The sequence below is a fragment of the Psammomys obesus genome, unplaced genomic scaffold (genome assembly GCF_907164565.1).
Source record: "Psammomys obesus unplaced genomic scaffold, mPsaObe1.curated_primary_1811, whole genome shotgun sequence".
Lineage (NCBI taxonomy): Eukaryota > Metazoa > Chordata > Mammalia > Rodentia > Muridae > Psammomys > Psammomys obesus.
In genome coordinates this window covers 2586528-2605337 of record NW_026596100.1, presented here as the reverse complement: position 1 = coordinate 2605337, position 18810 = coordinate 2586528, and the positions used below count along the sequence as shown (strand labels likewise).

The 18810-nt window shown below is 38.6% G+C and overlaps 1 protein-coding gene across 1 annotated transcript in view; it reads right to left on the bottom strand.

Moving 5' to 3' along the window:
- Positions 1-18810, bottom strand: part of Fbxl17 (F-box and leucine rich repeat protein 17) — a 456093-nt gene that overhangs the window by 163932 nt on the left and 273351 nt on the right. Inside the window, exon 7 of the mRNA XM_055628378.1 lies at positions 213-289. Within this exon, the coding sequence (XP_055484353.1) occupies positions 213-289 (77 nt within the window). The remainder of the gene's footprint in view (positions 1-212; positions 290-18810) is intronic.

Genomic DNA, 18810 nt, shown 5'->3' with positions numbered 1-18810 from the left:
TGTGCGGTGAGCTCATGCATACATTCACTCTGCTGTGATTTCTAGATTATTATTTCTTTCTCCTTTTATTTTTGTTGCATCAGAATCAGCATAAATGAACACAAACTGTCTCTCTAAGATAATTCTTGATTTCTCTCTAAATAACTTTTGATGACTTTTAAAAGCTTTACTCACCTAAGGGTAAGGGATTAGGACAAAGGCTTGTAACATACCATAATCGGTGATTTTACAGGACACCAAGTATAGCTCTTTCAGGTTTTGTCCCTCCTTTGCAATGACCTCCACACACCTGAAACACACAAAGTGGTGGTGTTATACTCGAACATCCCAGTTAAATTAACAAATCCACAAATGGGGTCAGTATGTCATGAACATCACAGCCCTCTGCTTTCAACACACCTCACTGGAGGCTTTGCGGGAAGTCTTAGAGTCTCCGCTTTCAAGTTAAGTGTTCTAACCCTAAATGGTTTTATTACATCTTTTAAAACCCAAGAGATGGGAAGAAGATATTAATTTAAGAACACTGCAAATTTGGGTATAAAAAGGTAGTAAGCCAGCCCATGTGATATAATGAATACATCATTTATATAAAATTACATAAAATAATGAACTCAAACTGTAGTATATATGTGGGTAGCTATTTCTAAAGAATAATTATTCAAAGTTCTATTATTTCGAATTTGAAGACATTTCATTCTACATACAATCCAAAGTTAAAAAAAATCTGTAACTGATAAAGAACATAAAACTTGAACATACAAGAATGATAAAACTTTCATTTTAATGTTTCAGGGGCTAGAGAAATTGCTCAGCGGTTAAGAACACTGACTGCTTTTCCAGCGGAACCGGGTTCAATTTCCAGTACCCACACGGCAGCTTACACCTAACTGTAACTCCAAGATCTGACACTCTCACACAAATAGAAATGCAGGCAAAACACCAATTCACATAAAAATAAATAATTGGAAATGTTTCAATTTTAATATTTTAAATGAACTGTTAGACTATTTTAATTATACAGTTATAAAATGTTTTAAAAATCTTTTTTTGATTTTCATTTAAATTAAAACATTTCTGCGTACAGCCTTGGCAGAACTTCAGTAGAGAACCTAACGAGTTTTAAAAATAATGATTAATCCCTACCTATCTCATAGCTCAGTTTCCTATTCTACCAGACAGCTGTCCGGTCAGATGACACACAGGCCCGGGTGCCCTTCAATGCAGCCCCATTTAATCTGTATAGATAGCAGTTAAGTAAAAGGGTAAAAAGCAAAAAGAGTCATTAACCTTTCCTAGGAAGTAAGGTTCAAGCAACTCAATACCTGTGTGTACAATCCATCAAAACTCACTTGGCATCCATCTCTGTCTTTCGGATATTTCATTTTTTGCCTGGCTTATTTGTAGATATCTTCATAAAATGTCAGGGGATTTTATATAATTTTATCCCATATAATTCATTACTGAAGGTTATATTAATAAGAAAGATATTTTTCTTTTGCAGTATTTTTATATAATTTTGCCCTAATGGAATGATAAGCATTTCATGTTTCCCAGGGCAACCAGGTAACCAGGCTTCTTTGGTTATTTTATATGAAAAGATTTATGGCTAAAACAGATATGTTTTCTATAACATTGACAATAGAAAACTTCAAACAGCAACATAATAAAACTGTGATTGGCATGGATTATTCTGAAGGGAAACTTTAAAGACCGTTTTCATATTATTTAGCCTTAATGCAATGTTTTAATAAGTTCATAAGAAAGAAATGCTAAAAGAAGAAATCAAACAATTCAAACAAACCCAAATATTATACTTAAAACGAACTTTCTCATGCTAAGAATAAAAAATAAAATCCATAGATTACAAAATCCTAATGATTTAAAATGTATTGAACACTTCTTGTATAGTGAAGAGACATATTTTACCCTCCTTATTGGATGAAAAAAGTTAATCCAATATGTTGTGGCGGTATTAGGCGAAAAAACAAACAGTAATCGCATTTTGTTCTCAAATTTCATACAGATAGTTCAAAATGCCTGATTCTATATTTGATTCCGAAAGACACTAAGGAAATGCAGCCTCTTGTTGTATTCCTCTTCAATCTATACTGGATATTCCACAAGCACATTTGATCATTACAGATTCACAGAGGGCTGGAGGTAGATGATAACAGAAAGCATGCTACTCTACCAGAAAATCAGGCACTGCTTCCAAGAACAAAACCAGCCTAGAAACAAAGCAAGCCCTTGATGACAACTGCCCAGGGAGCTGAGTGTCAGAGAGCAAGCACCGAGGTTCCCCCCAAATGGCAGAGCTGCAGATAGGATGTCAGGATAGTTGTGAGACAGTGCAAGATCAGGTAGCCTGCCCAAGAGCTAACACGTGCCTATAGCCTTTCCTACCAAGTAGTGAGTGGGAAATGTAAGCGAAGGTCACACTGTCCTCATGAAGAATCACCTGTTGTTAAAGGCTTAGTCATACAACTCTCAATATTTTAACTGCCCTTCACTACAGCCAGTGATGGCAGAGTCATGTTCATCACAGAAGGATCCCTAAAAGAAGACCTTATGGGATAAAAAACCAACAACAAACAACAAAACCAAATGATTCCTTGAAGGCTTTAAAGAAGAATTTAATGCTAAATCATCCACTGATGTAACAGCTGATGACAGAATGTTTAAGTTCCATAAATCTGGAAACAGCCAAGTAGTGACATGAAGAGCGGAAGCAGCACTGATTGGAAAGCTGAAGGTGGTGTTGTTGTTCATTATCCTAGCATTACAAATCGGTCATTTTGTTAGCTATTTAAGGGGTTCTCCCTCCTTTTTCTTTTCTTTCCTTTTTTCTTTTCCTTTCTTCCTTCCTTCCTTTTATTTTTTTTTCAGAAAATAAAGCATTTCTCAGTTTCAATGGAGGGAAAATACGCAGCACCTCACGCCCTGGCAGGTTTCTGAAGATTTTGTCCAGTGTAGCTTCTCAGGCAGCATCAGTGACAGGTCTTGATGAGAGCCCAGCGGAGTGACTTTCCTCAAACTTTTACAGACCACTCCAGGATACATGCGGATGAAGAGCTACAGTATCACACATGTCTACAGAGTACGCTCCCCCTTTTTACAAAGACTTGTTATGCACTCACTCATCTCATTGTATAGTGTGTGTATGGGAGTGTAGGGGTGTGGGTGTATGTGTACCAAACGGCACATAATAAAAATTATAGACATCTACGTGACAGGTACTTAGGAAAACCTTAAGGGGTATTTTCAAGCACTTTTAAAAGCTAAAAATATTTTCAAAGTGATAATCTTTGATAATCCTGAGCAGTGTGATGGAAACTTAAATGACATTTAAAACCTACACTTCTCCATTCCTGTCCTTATTTGTATATATTACACAAGAGAATGTTCTGTACTATGTGGTGAGAAAATTATATGAGTACACAGGGTAGGGTATGAGCATTTATTGAGAATTTAAAATATTTACACCTCTTCTATACTTTGCCCCCCCTCATTCCAAAGGACAAACCTCTGAATAATATATGACAAACTTTCTACATAGATCCAGAAACTCTCATGACAATATAGGAATTTAAAAGAGGGGACTACTAAGTCCTTAGGGCAAGGAGAAAGATTATAAGGGGTAAATGAATAGCATGGAAAGAAAATGACATAATGGAAAAATGCCAAAGAACATCAGAACCCAGCTAGGCCAACCACACCATGCCCCTGAGCTCTGAGAAGTCACAGGGAGGCATGTCCTTAACAAGAGGAGAGAATGACTGAGGAGACAGCCCCAGCCTCACCTGTAAGAAAAAGGAACAGGCACCTACCTTGGCTGGCACTTGCTGCAAACTGTGGTTTCCTGTAAACATTTTCTTCCAGACTAAGTGTCTTTAGTCCATTTAGACACTCTTTGGCTTATTCTGAATTTTCTGCCCTTAGATTATTTCTTGCTTTTATGCTTTGGCAGGTATGTAAAGAAAAAAAATTAAAGTCTTACTATTGTAAATTACTGAGTAACAGCTGTTGAGAATGAATATATATTATATATATTCTCTCTTTCTCTCTTTTAGAATAGAGAAAAGTGCCAAAAAAACCTGTTCTAGATAGTCAAAGCATCCAAAATTATTTTTGATAATTTTATACTTACTTGCTTTTGAGAATGTTCTAAAATATACCTGAAACATTTTTTTTTTCAAATTTAAAAACTGAAGGTTATTTTGTGAGCTATTTAAGGTGTTTTCCCTTTTTTCTTTTCTTTTTTCTTTCTTTCTTTCTTTTTTCAGATTATAAAGCATTTCTCAGTTTCAATAGAGGGAAAAAAATCTGTCTTCTTAGCAATAGACTCCTAATTACCTGATTTATGTGAAGGTTAAAGGTTAATGAATTAAGCTGTGTAAGCTTCAAAATTATCAAAGGAATTCAAAAGAGCCTTGAATTATGGAAAACAATGACCCATTCTACATACATACTAAATTTTTATGTTTTTTGTCTCCTCCTCAAAAGGCTGAACATGGCATTAGTGACAATTGAAAAGAACTAATGAGGAAATATGACTACACTGTGTGCAGGAGGAACATCCTGGGAGACCTTGTTACTGTTTGTGATGTGTTTCAAACCAGAAAGAAGCTAATTGGAGCTGCCAGACACTGGTTTGCAAATCTTACTTTAAATGACAGGCTCAATCACCTTCGAGGTGTGAAAGAAATATCCCCATTACAAATGCATTAGTACAGGGCTTGGTGGAGTTCTAAAGGCACTTTGGGATATTCTCGCCCAAGCCATGCTCCTATTTGAATAATAGACATATCTTTAAAGAGAGAAAATTGCAACAAGACAAAACAACAGCTCAGATTAAAAGGAAGAAAATGTATAGAGAGTAGCATAAAGAATTTGGTAAATACATACAAAGACTTGGGGTGTTTAACCTAACAACTCAAAACACACCACAAAAGTGATCTATGTAAAGGATCTAGAAATAGAGCTGGATTTCCAGCATTCTAAAACTAATGAAGCTGGTAAGTAAATCTCCACTGTGTGCCTGTGGACAGCCACACTGCGCTGTGTGTGTGGGTCCACACACACTGGGGAAAGAAAGGGAAGAGGGGTACAAGGCCTAAAGCACAAAGCAAGGCCCCTCTGTCCTGCAGAAGGACATCCGGCTCATTCACAGGCAGGCTATTTAAGTGATACCAGAGGATGACAAAACACAAATTGGCACCTAAGGAAAAGCATAATGATATCAGATTCATTCTTTTTTAAAGTCTGAAATCGAGTTTTGCTGAAGAATGATCTGATCACATTGGACATGATTTACAAGGCTCCCATGCCTTCGGAAAATGTGAAAGACAGCAAGGTTTAAAGAAAGAAAAATCTACAAAAAATATATCAATTAATTTATGCCTAGCACATTTTCCGTTTAAAGAATAAAATTTAAGTGTTATATTTGTAGATCCCCTTTCTAGTAACAGGATAGCTTAGCCTTATAGAAACACAGTAATATAGCTATTTTAGTCTTTAGGTTAAACAACTGAACTAGACAGACAAAGATTATCTAAGGAATTTAACCTATGTCAGCAAAGTGATACATTGACAGCACTTTGTATTTCTCCATTATTTTTTCTTATGAATGCTTTTCTATGCAATGCCAATAACTGTAGAATAGCAAATAGAAACTCGTGTCTAACTTTTATAAACACTTGTGGAAATATTCTCATAGAAGATACATAAGCTGATTTTTTAAAAGATTGATTTGCAATTAAAATACTAACTCATTTGCTCAAAGAACATTCTTAATATACCACAGGGGTAGAAACTAGGAGTGACATGAAAAATGTCACCAGCTCTACTAGCTAGCAACAATTATCCCGGGACACCAATTAAGTTCTCACTTACCAAATGTCATTCTCTAGAAAGCTAGTAAGTGATTAGTGAATCTGAGCTCTGTTTAGGTAGACATTTCTCACTTAGATGGTGGCAGACTCGTGTCCATTCTGTCCCAGAGGAAGGTAGTGAAAGGTCACAAAAATGACCATTGTAGGAACTGTTCCTCTGGTTTTATACAAGGGAAGTTTGCAAAAGCTAGGCTAGGCGTCCTTGAGTTCGCAGCCCTTTCCAGGGGTTAGAGACTTGTGAGGAGGGGAAGGCAGAGCTCATGGGTAACTGCTGATTCTTCCCTGGCACAGCTCACTGGCCTGAAGGACTCTCAGCATCAGGCAGGTTTCTTCTTGTGAGTCACAGAACTCAGCGAGGAAAGAACAATACAGCAGCAAAATGGAATCTCCCAATGTATTTACAAATGTCATCACAAACAACTTAAATGGCAGATAGTTATCTCTACCCATGCATCCAAACATGCTTTTATTGAATTTAAATGTCTACTAGGGTATTTAAAATACTCTTCAGGCAGAATGAAGCCTACATGTAAATGACACTTGCCTTTCAACTACCAAGAAACAAAATGGCTGAAGTTTCTCTAAGGGGTAGAAAAGGAGACTTTTCTGAACTAACTGGCTTAATAACTCTGGCATTAATGTTTTGGCTAATATTCAGAAATATTTTTAATTTAGCGATTGCTCTACATTAACAAACTGGGCAAACTTTTGGGAAGCATCCACAGAGCAAGCAGGGGGTGAAAACTATGCTAACTTCTATTTATTTAAAATCCCCATTTTATCAAATATAGAGTGTGATCAAGGCACATTATTACACAATGGCGAACATAAGGCTTGTAACTGTGAAAGACCAAGTACTGTTTACTTTTTATTAATGTTAGTATTCATAGCCATGAATGGAGAACCGAAACTATCTTCAGAATTACTCAGGCTCAAATAGAGTCATTTTTCAGGGTAAATGGAAACAGTAGGAAGAAAGATAACAAAAAAATTAAAGGAGAGACTTCCTCTAACAAAGATATGCCAACTGATTTTTAGAAATATAATAGCAATAATCAGGTTTTATTACCATTGCCTTTTAAGGTATTCTAATTAGACTTTATTTTTTTTCATTTTAAAAATTTATTATAATTTATTCACTTTGTATTCCAGCTATAGCCCCCTTCCACATCACCTCACAAACCCACTCTCCCTCTATCTTCTCCTGCTAGTCCCACCTTCCCTCCCTCTTCTCCTCCCATGCTCCTCCCCTAGTCCACTGATAGGGTAGGTGTTCCCTTTCCATCTAACCCTAGCCTATCAGGTCTCATCAGGACTGGCATTGTCCTCCTCTGTGGTCTGGTAAGGCTGCATCCCCCTTAGGAGGAGGTGATCAAAGAGCAGGCCACTGAGTTATGTCAGAAACAGCCTGTTTCCCTTACTAGGGAAAGGGAAATGCAAATCAAAATGACCCTGAGATTCCATGTTATACCCATCAGAATGGCTAAGACCAACACCTCAAGTGACAACACAGGCTGGAAAGGATGTGGAGAAAGAAAAACCCTCCTCCATTGCTGGTGGGAATGTAAACTTGTACAATCACTTTGGAAATCAATTTGGTGCTTTTTCTGAATATTAAAAATAGTACTACCCCAAGATCTAGCTATACCACTCCTAGGTATATATCCAAAATATGCTCAACTATACAACAAGGACATTTGCTCACTCATGTTCGTAGCAGCTTTATTCATAATAGCCAGAATTTGGAAACCATCCAATTATTTTTTTCCCCCACTGGGAGAGAAATATAGCTGTATGGAAATAGTGATTGCTGAAAATCTTCTTTAATTTATTTTTTTAATGTTGGTTCGAGGATCTCCATCAGTTCACCTTTAATGACTGGAAGGGAGTCCAGACACTTTGCAGCTTGGGTGAAGCCACCATTGATGCTATCCTCTGGTATCCTGACAGTTCAGCACAGAGGGCAAATGAAAATATCTTATCCGTCTATGTTATACAAGTTTACTGTGTGGATTGAAAGCCCAGACACTTAATTAAACCAAAACAGACATACAAAGACTCCAGCTCTACCACCCCTTGGAGGAGCTGCGGTCCTCCAGAGAACACTCCTTTCCTGCAAAGTCAGTCGGGGCCATCCTGGTCAGCTCAACCATTCTCTACAATGACAGTAAGCAATATCAATTATAGTAATTCCAGCAATATTTTAAAGGTATTCGCCAGGCTTCTGACTTACCAAAATGAAAAGTATTTAATCTATGCAGAGGCAGAGTAAAAAACACCTGAATAATTTACATTTACATCAAATATACTTTTATTTTGACACATCTTTTAATTTAAAATGGCTGATTTTTATTGTAGTAGATGGACAAAGCATCTAGAAGCTGAGATTCAGGCCTCATTTAGGAAAGAGTTAAGCATACTTTCACCCCAATACAGCTGCAACTTTACTTTGCAGTGACTAGTTGTCTTTTTATGCCACTCTCTGGGAGTCGGCCCGCCCTTCACAGGAGTTTTGTGAAATAGCTAAAGATGGATGCTCAACAAAGACCTCTCTTGACCTGTGTAATCAATGAAGCAACTCGGACAACACATTGACAAAAGGTTTCCATCTCATTTGGGAAGACAGAGGGTCTCAGAAGACTGAGAGGTAAAGACAAATGCACATATTTAAGAAAAATATGTGATGGTTCCCCACCTTTGCTAACAACAGTTCTAAACATCCCAAAACACTACTCAAAATTCTGAGGAAACAGTTGTAGTGATACCAAAAAAAAAAAAAAAAAAAAAAAATTACTTTTCAAGTAAAGTGAACAGTAATTTGGTATCTTAATGCTTGTCAATAGCTTTGATAATAATAAGTGGGCATAGCTCCTGCTGTACATGCTCCCCATGCACTCAAGCACTCATCCACACGAGCTCACTTTGTGGTTGACTTCTAGGCTTCAATGACCTTCCCGCCTGTCTAAAAACTAATGAAAGAGCTCTTAAAGGTGATTTTAAGTAGAAATCATATATAAGTAATTAATCCTGAAGATAGGAGAACGGAGGAGTCTAGTCATGTTCTTAGTCTCTAAAACAGAAGCAGTTAGGGAGGCCAGTCCAGATTCGGCATCACAGAACAGTGGACATATGCTTTCAGAGAGAGGAAGTAGAAGATTGCACAGGCAGAGGTATACATGAACTCGGCTTACTGGAGCCCAGTTACACTGAACTCTCACCCTGTTGCAGCTCTGAGGTTATCACTGCTAAAACAAAACAAAACAAAACACAAAAACAAAAACAAAAACAACAAAAACAAAACACAGACTTGCTTCCAAACTCTGGACTGCCACAGGTCTGCTGCCAGGTCCTATGTCATTATGCGTGAATGCTCCCGTCAGAGCTGAATCATCTTTGTTCTAATCTTTATAGGAAAGAAGGGCAGTAGGTAAAATCTGATGGTTTTAGCCATTGTATATACACAACCAGAAAACATTTTACTTAAAAGAAGTAAAAAACAAAAAATCACACTTATAACTGTCCATATACTTCTAAAAGTGAAAATATTGACATCAATCATTAATTTCTTCTGACAGAAATGTAATTCCAATAAACTGGAGACAGTTGAATTAACCTGATGTCTATTTATCTGAAGGATGGGAAACAAAGCCCTCTGCGTCTTGTCACCATTCAGTCCCTGCAGAAGGGTTGGCTCTAGAAATGCTGGAGAAAGCACTCACGTCTTCACTTCTCTATCGAGGTGGTGGGCTAATCCCTCACACCACGAGCTCCACTGGCCTCAAGAAATGCACTAAAAGACTTTGCCTCAAACGTGAACTTACTCAATGGCACTAAGATCTGATCATAAATGACAAGTTACAATTAGAGGAATAAGCACTGTCTCTGGTACTTATATTTATGTATATCTACAAATGTAATTCTTAGCAAACATGTATGTGTCCACTGCCAACACCATCACTAAATTAACAAATTGTGGAAATGTACTAGACAGGGGAATTGAGCAACTGAAATACCATAATCACTAAAATTCAGGTGGCTTTTGCCTGAACTAGTCATCAAAGTATTCCCCATAAAAAAAGAACAAAAACTATTTGATCTTAGAAGGGTAAATTGCGGAAAGCTAATGAAACTAGCCCTTAGGAACATTAGAAACCATAGCAAGAGGGTGGAGACGATACCCAAGTTCTCCTAGCAGCAACCCGCAAAGGCAAGGCAGTGAGCAAGCAGGAAGAGAGTGGGGTTCTCTGTGGGGAACAGCATGCCTGACCAGCAGAAGGAGCAAGCAAGGCTCACAGGGCAGCATCCATTCTTTACAGGATGAATGAAGAAGGCAATTTTCTGGGCCCCACTACTGGTTATTACAAGTTACTCTTCTGACTACATTAATAACCATGAGAAAAAGTGGGATCAGGTTATTCATGTTTCTGCTCTACACACGAAAAAACTTCTCTCAAGTACCTAATAACATACACGAACAGGTTCAGGCATTCTGAACAAGGTGGAGGAATCAGGGCTAACAGTTTATTATCTTTGAAAGTGATTAATGGAATAAAAAAGTGACAACAAAGCCAGACATTAAAAGGGTAAATGTGCACAGAGTCAGTTTTATGCTTCTCAGAATCCTAAAGGAACTATATGATTTATACATCAGTAATAATAAGAAATTAGAATTTTTTTGTAACCTTGTGCTGAAATAGGAGCAAAGCTTATCAGATGCATAATACACTTGGGACATCTGACAACTTTAGAGATTTTGGAAACAGCATTGTCAATTCAAAACCATGTAACAGTCCAGAAAGGGGGAAGCTATGAAAAGTTACTGTTTAAGCAAGACACAGCTACATTCACATAAGCTTGAATAAGCTTCAATTTAAACTCCTGGATAGAGGAACAATTCATTCACAGACTGCACAGTCACTGATGGCTCAGTATTGTTATCTGTTTATTTATACCCAGGCATAGTCCAAAAATGCACAGAAGTCTGAAAGAGAAGTATGTGAAAGAGACCAAGTAGGTTTAAAATACGGGCAAAGAAGTACAGTCTGGCATTTCTCTAAGTCAGAAGTGAGAGCTTCTACAGGTGGTGGGAGACTTGAATAAGCTTTAAAGAAAGTACAGAGGAGGAGAAACATAAGTCTTCATAAGATTCACAATGCAGGTGTGTTTCCAACAGGATCTGATACTCAAAATGAGCTAAAACAGGTGCTTCAGCTATCTCTCTAAAGAAAGGTTACAGCCTTAAAAGATATCAAAATAATAATCTCATTTGCAAAATCTCTTCCCAACTCTTAATACAATTGTGTCCTTGATGTGTGAGAAACTGACCTCAAAGAAACAGTGGGTGGAGAAGATGTCACTGAAACATGACACAATAATAAAACAGATATTTAATGGCACCAGGATTTTATAAATTTTTAATGTTTCATGTAGAAAATCTATGCGCCAGAGGGATGGCTAAGTGGGTTAAAATACTTGCCACCGAGTCTGGGAATCGGAGGTTGATCCCTGGGACACGTGTGTTGGCAAGGTGAAAACCAGCTCCGGAAAGTTGTCCTCTGCCTTCCCCATGCACACTGGAGCAGGCCTTCACCTCCCTACACCTCACAGTAATAAACACAATTGAAAAAAGTGCTTTGAAAATCTGTTGCTTTTGATAAAAGACATATTTCCATTGTTTAGCTACAAGCTCTCTGTGTGTCTATGCACATGAACTTTTCTGAAATCGAGGTTGTAACTCAGCTTCCAGTGTCTTCTCTAAGGCAGAAATCAAACTGTCAACCTCCAGGGATTTAAGGTTGTATTTCATAATGTTTGCAAAGATGCCTTACTCATGCAACAAACATGTCCGATCACCAAAGTTTCCAGTAAGTATGCAAATACAAATATGGATGAGCCACTTTCCAGAGGAATTCATAATCTTGTCAGCTTTCACGTCCTCCATACAAATAAGGTGGTATTAGTTATAGAGCAGAATTTTCTAATGTCTATTTCTCAGAGCACTAACATCCTGAACATCCTTCCTGCTTCCTTCCTTTCTATTCTTTTCTTCTTTTTTTTAATCACTCTGAAGCTTTAATAGTTGCTGCACACACAAACACAAAAGAAACGCATGGTCTAATAAGGAAATTTACGCAAACTATGCTTATTTCCCCCTGCTTAAAAGAAGAAATAAAATCTATACAGCACATCTATAGCAATACCTAGGAGACAGTATGCAGTTAAATATTAAATATTATTTAAGTCCTTGCAGAGCATCTCAGTTTTAAGAATGTAAGTGCACACACACATGCACATGCACGCATATGCATGCTTATACACACAAAGAGACACAGTACATGGGATCTTCAGTAGGCTAAATAATGGCTCCCAGACATGTCAGCTCAAAGTTCACAGAGCCTATAAATGACGTCTTAGATGAAGACCTGTGCTGTATTCGACAGTGGGCCTTTATGGCAACTGCAGGGAACCTTTTAAAGGCCAGTGGGACCAGCCCTGACAGGGCCTCACTGCCACAGCCTGCAGTGATGCAGCCATAACACCAGCAGCCACCAGAGCTAAAGGGACCGTCAGGGCGGTGACACCTTTGCTTCATTGACAATGACTTGAGTGTATCTATAACTGTGAGAGAACAAACTTTTGTTTCATTTTAGCACAAATTGGTAGTAATTAGTCACAGCAGTGCCAGGAAACAGACACAGAGCAGTAAAACCGTTATGAATCAATGGATTGTGCGTATGGAGTTTTTATTTATAAAGGTAACAATTAGTGAGATTGAAGATGGCTTAATTAGGTATCACAATATTTTATGCTGTAAAAAGAGAACAAAAAAGGAAAAATCTATATCTTTAGTCTCAATCAGAATAAATTCCCCCCCCCCAAAAAAAATAAGTCTTCTATATTTTTTCAGGATAAACAATCTTTTCTAAAAATACTTTTCTATAGAAAACTTGAAAGGTTTAACGAATTCTACAGTGATAGTCCCATTACCCACCATTTGTTTCTGCAAGTGACATTTTGCTTTATTTACTTCATGTCAGATATGTCCAGCTTTCTCTATCCATATTTACATGTATTCACGGATTTATCTTATTTTTATGCATCATAAGTGAAGACTAATGTACCTTACTCCTAAACACTTTAGCACACGTCACTAGCTGGAGTTCAAAGTTTGCTAAAGGACCTTTTTACCTGAAATGAAATTTACCTATTGTTCAATGAATAAGTCACAAATGCTATATTTTGACAAATGCTTGTATTATCTACCTTGGGCGGCTACTGAGGTTTAGACTATCTTAGCCCCTAGTGAGTTCTCCCATACTCTTGTGAGTCAACACCTGTCAATCCCATGCCCACTTATGCAGCCAACCATCTTGTAGATGCCCTTGTTATCATATTAACTTAGCCTGTTCTGAAACAGCATTGTATCTTAGGTACTCCCTTCTCAGTAGGGGACTTGCTTAACGTTTATCTTTCCTCCATCCCTCCCTTCCATTTTTCTCTCCCATTCCCTCCATTCCTTCCTCATGTTAGTAACTGTCCAAGAATCACTATAGAGTCTAGGCTTGCCTCAAACTTGCTGTAACTTCCCTGCCCCAGCCCACTAGTGCCCAGAAGGCAGTCATGCACAAGCATGCCTGATTTCCTGTTTGTCTCTTTTTAAAAATATATTTGTTTGGCTACAGATGTGCAGAGTCACAAACAAATCAAATAACATAACCAAGCACACTGCTGGGTTCTGTATCTGAGAATTTCTGCTACCGAGGAAAGGGTATAAAGAATAAAGTATACTGCTATACTATGTAGTATAGAATAGAAAAATATTTGGCACATTACTCTTTACTTTATACCTCCAAAATCTAGTAGTTAAAGATAGAAAAAAAGAGACATGCCATTATTCCTTAACTGTGTGAAAACATACTAAAAATTCTATGAGCTAGTATTTTATTTTTCAGAAGATTAATGTTTTAAAACAGAAACCACTGGGAATAATTACAAAATTATTAACTGTATGAAAGCAATTTATAGTTTCATATTATTCAAGGAGGACATGCAAATGTTGGACCATTAAAGCTAATTGTTTTTAAAGTGTACTTAAACACAGGCCTGTTACCAAGGAGGTCACTCCACCTTGCTCAGTGCTTTCTAAGCTGTGGCATTTCTAAGCAATAAAAACGTCAGTTTAGGTTCACTCTTCCCCAGTAGAGTGCCCTCCACCTAAAGACTTGATTTTGAAAGAGGCACGCAAAGTGGCCCAAACTAGCCTTTTTCTTTCAAGTTTAAAGAAAAACTGTATCTGAGGATATGTATACTTACGCTTTGTTCTAAACTAATTATAAATAGAAATGTATAAAGATACTAAGATTAATGCCCACTTACTGCAAAGATTAATAAATTCCAAATGCGAGTGTGACAATATCCCACAATAGCATAAGTCAAGCAGCTGGTAGAGGAGGCGCAGCATAGCTTGAAGGAAGCATCCGCACACGGCTGGAAGGCGATGTACAGGAACAGGAGTGGCTGCGCTCACTTCAGACCCTGCTTTTTGACGCCTCTGCCCAATCATCTTGAGTCTGGCTCTCAGCCAAACACTAATCGCTACAACCTGAAATCTGAGATTTTACTGTGCGATCCAGACCACGGCAGGTGTCTAGGAGCTGCAAAGTCCTATAGAAAAATATTTCCCCTCTATAATTTAATTAACAACCATACAACATTAAACTGCAGAGTTTTTCTATTCTTGTCATATTAAAGTCATGCTGTGACTGGGGTGGCCTAGAGAGCGTCTACACACTGGTAATCCTGTAAGCAACCTCTGGCTGTCAGTCTGCACCATTTCCTGCAATGCACTTCACATACATACACACTTTCAGACGCAGCCAACTAAGGTCCAAGCACGTTTCTCTTTAGGGTGAGCGTGAATGCCGCCTTCAGCAGCCCCTGTTTCTGCGTTGACTGCTGTAGCAGTCTGTCACCATGCTAACCTGAATGCAAGTTCTGGCCAGAAGGTTTTGCTCATATTTGATGATATGCTCAAGATAGGAAGAATGCCATGTGCCAATAAGACAAGCCACCCATTTTACAAGACTGACATTTGGAAAAAACCCCAGAAATTTACCACTGTTTACTTGAGAATATTTCAGCCAAGAAGAACTTTGTGTTTTAAATGAGAATTAGATGAAATGTAGATAAGAAGACAAATACCTGTGTAAAACCCTTTTAATAATGGGAATTAAAGTAAATAGCAACAAAATATATGGGGATTTAAAAGGAGATAGGAAAAAAATTGTTTTAAGACCTCCAGGGCCAAAACGGTAAGTAGAGTAAGAGGTTAAGAATACAGACTGGACACAACGCGAGTTGTTCTGAATTTCCTTCTACACTGGGCCTGCCAATCTGATAGAGAAGGTACAGTAACACTTATCTAGTGTGAGAAATACACAAAATACCTAAAATGTAGCTTGTGAAAATACTATGGCTACTGAATATTATAAATTGCTATCAGTTCCAAAAAGTTCATTTTAAACTTCTTCATAAATGAAAAGACACATTTAAAGAAAAGTAAAATTACTTTCCATAAAATGTTCCAATGCTGGAAAAGGAAAATACATAATTTGCGAATCTGAGAATAAAGACTACAAAAGAAAACAGTCCTTAAAGGGTTTGTTTGTTTTCAAAGAAGGTAGATGGGGCACTAATTTATAGTTCATTTACATTATTACTTTCACACTTCTTTCCTTGAAGAGTCAAGGTAGTATGTTGACCACAGTGGCTCGGACCATGACTAGTACTGTGACTCGCAAGCGCCCTGGCTTCCCAAGGTACAATGCCTGTAATAGCACCGCATGGACTCAGTGTCCCCATGCGCGGGCGGAGCCAAGTGTGGGGAGCTAGCAAGCTAATTACCTTCCCTCGGTCCCATCTTCCTTTGTGTACCTACTTCATGTCTTTGTAAGGACTAAAAGAATATGTCTGCGTATATTAATAGGCCGTAGCCATTACAACCCAATGTTTCTCTTCTTTTTAGACACTGTGCACCTCCTAATTTAATACAGCAAGACATAACCAGCAGGGCATGGAGGTTCAGCACTGTACTTCCAACACGCGGGAGGCTGAGATACAAAGATCATGAGTGTGAAAAGGAGCGAGAAAAGAGACAAAGGGAAGACAGAGCAGAAAGACAACCACATTATCCATGTAGTACCTCCCTTCAAATCTGCATCTGATGTTCATCATCTCAAATTTACTTTTATTTTAAATTTTTTATTTAAATTTATTTTAAGAAGAGAAAAAAAAATAATCGGAGGACATTTGAGTGGCAGTATAAGGAAACAATTATCTAACTCCAGAATGTAGGATTTCTTGTCAAACTAATGACTCATGCTCTTTAACAAATAAATAACATACAAAGGAAGGAACAATGCTAGTCATTAAGAGATGGCGTGGGGCTGAGGTGATCCAAGGAAAGACACCCAAGTGCCCATCTGGATCTGCTGGCTGGGGAAAGCCCTAAGAAAGATGCCAATGTGGCCTCTGCAGGCGCCACTATGATGGATGAATTTGTGATGGAGAGATGGGAAAGGTGACGAGGAGATAGAGAAAGTGGAGCCAAAACGTGGATAAAGATGCAACTGGAGACTTGAAGGTGGTGAGGAACAGGCCAATATGAGGCCTGTGCAAACACCTGAGGCCATGGTGAGGTCCTGGCATGGGATGCTGACAAGAGCCATGCCTAGGCCTCTGATCCTGCTGTATCTGGGGTCTATGTCAATGTCTGTGGCACAAGTTACCACCAAAGACCAAGCACATGTCTGTGATCTGGGCTGCCACCGGAGATCATGTGGATATCTGAGGGCTGTGCTGCCACAGGGGGACATGCTGATCTGAGTGGCCTATGCTGCCACCAGAGGTCATGATAACAACGGGGTCCAGGCTGCTGCTAGGGAGCATGTCTGGTTCCTTGGTCCTATGGCAGCAGGGTCTGTGTTGATGTTCTCGGGCTGTGTTACCATCAAAGGCCATGCAGGTGTCACTGGTCTGGACTGTTACTTCACTTCAGAGAGGTGGCCCTGCCCCTTGCCTGGGAATCATATAGAGCTGTCCCTGGTGGTGGGAGAGCAGGTGAGCTGCCCCAAAGGCATGAGCATGGGAGAGATGGTCCCTTCACTTGTCTACTGTGGGGTGGGGTGGGTGAGATGCCCTTCTTCCCCTCCCTCCTCACCACCTGTGGCAGGTGACTTGCCCAGATGTCATGAGAGCAGGAAAGCCGGCCCTGCCCTCAATGGCTGCACTACTTTGGAGAGCAGGCCCTGTACCTCCCCTGAGCATCACAGTATATGATGTCCTGAGAATCCAAAGCTGCAGGATCTCCATGTTGCCACAACAGCATATCCAAGAGGAGCCCCAGTGAAGATCCGGTAGTGATGGTGTAGCAGAAGCCAGAGGCCTCAAAACAGACCAATGACTCTTTGCAATGAACATTTGCGAGCTGTGAGGACAAAGTTGTACACACTACAATTTCCACGGCTAGGTGTTTTTGTTTGTTTGTTTGTTTGTTAAATTCTATCTTGTTTCATTTTCTTTTGAGGGGAAGGTTGTAGGGTCATTATAAAGTGATGGGGAGATGAGCAGAATTGGGATATAGGATGTGAAATTCACAAAGAATCAATAAAAAGTTTTAAACATCAAAATAAAATAAGAAAAGAAAGAAAGAAAGAAAGAAAGAAAGAAAGAAAGAAAGAAAGAAAGAAAGAAAGAAAGAAGAAAGAAAAGAAATGGCATGGATCAACAAAATGGTATCTTTCATCTCCTCTAGATACTTACCGAAAGATAAAAAGGCTGTATGTATGTTGTGTTATAGATACTCCATACTCAACTTGCTAAATTTTAAGAGCTAAATATAAGGTATAGTAATAAAATCTTGTTGTGGTTGTTTTTAATGAGAATGGACCCTATGGGCTTATATATTTGAGTGTTTGGTCCTCAGTTACTGAAATTGTTTGGAAGGGATTAGGAGGTATGGCCTTGCTGAGGCAGGTGTGGCCTTGTTGGAAAAAGTATGTCACTGGGAATGAGCTTTGAGGCTTCAGAAACTCCTGTCAGGTCCAGTGTCTCAGTGTGCTGCCTGCCAATGAGGATGCAAAGCTCTGGGCACTGGTCCAACACCATGGCTGCCTGCTTTCCACCATGATGACAATGGACTGACCTCTGAAAGTGTGAGCCAGCCCCAATGAAATGCTTCCATTTATAAGGGTTGCCATGGTCACAGTGTCTCCTCACAGCACAGGACCCCGATTAGGACCCTTGTATCCTACAAAGACAGCCACAACAACTATTTAGATGCAACTCCAAAGACAAGATCACTGACGAAAGTCTGTGCTCACTCTGTACGCTGTATGGAACAGGCTGGGTAAAAGAGAAGGGCAAGATCTTGGAGAAGTTTTATATTTCACCAATGCAAATATTCAAAAAGGACATTTATTTTAATGAGAAAAAGTTGTTCCCTTTTAAAAAAACATTTATGTATTTGTTGATTTTGCATGTCTTTACGTGTGTGGGACGTGGTCTGCGTGAGCACAGCATGTAGGAGTTCTCTATTTCAATCATATGAGCTTTGGGGATCAAACTCATTATCAGGCTTGGTTGCAAGCGCCCTGTGTATTGAGCTATCTCACTGACAAAGTCTTAATATTTTCATATTTATGCACAATGTTTACACTCAAAGTTGGTATTGTGATAATGCATTTTCATGGAAGCTAAATTGCAAAATGTGTAAAAAGAATTAGAATTTTCTAAAAAAAAATGTATACTATTTATCCCTCTAGTATGGCATATGAAATTAAGAAGGAATACATAGGATGGTGAATTGTAAAAATAACTGGGCAAAAGACAACAACAAGGAAAACTTATGAAAAATAATTTG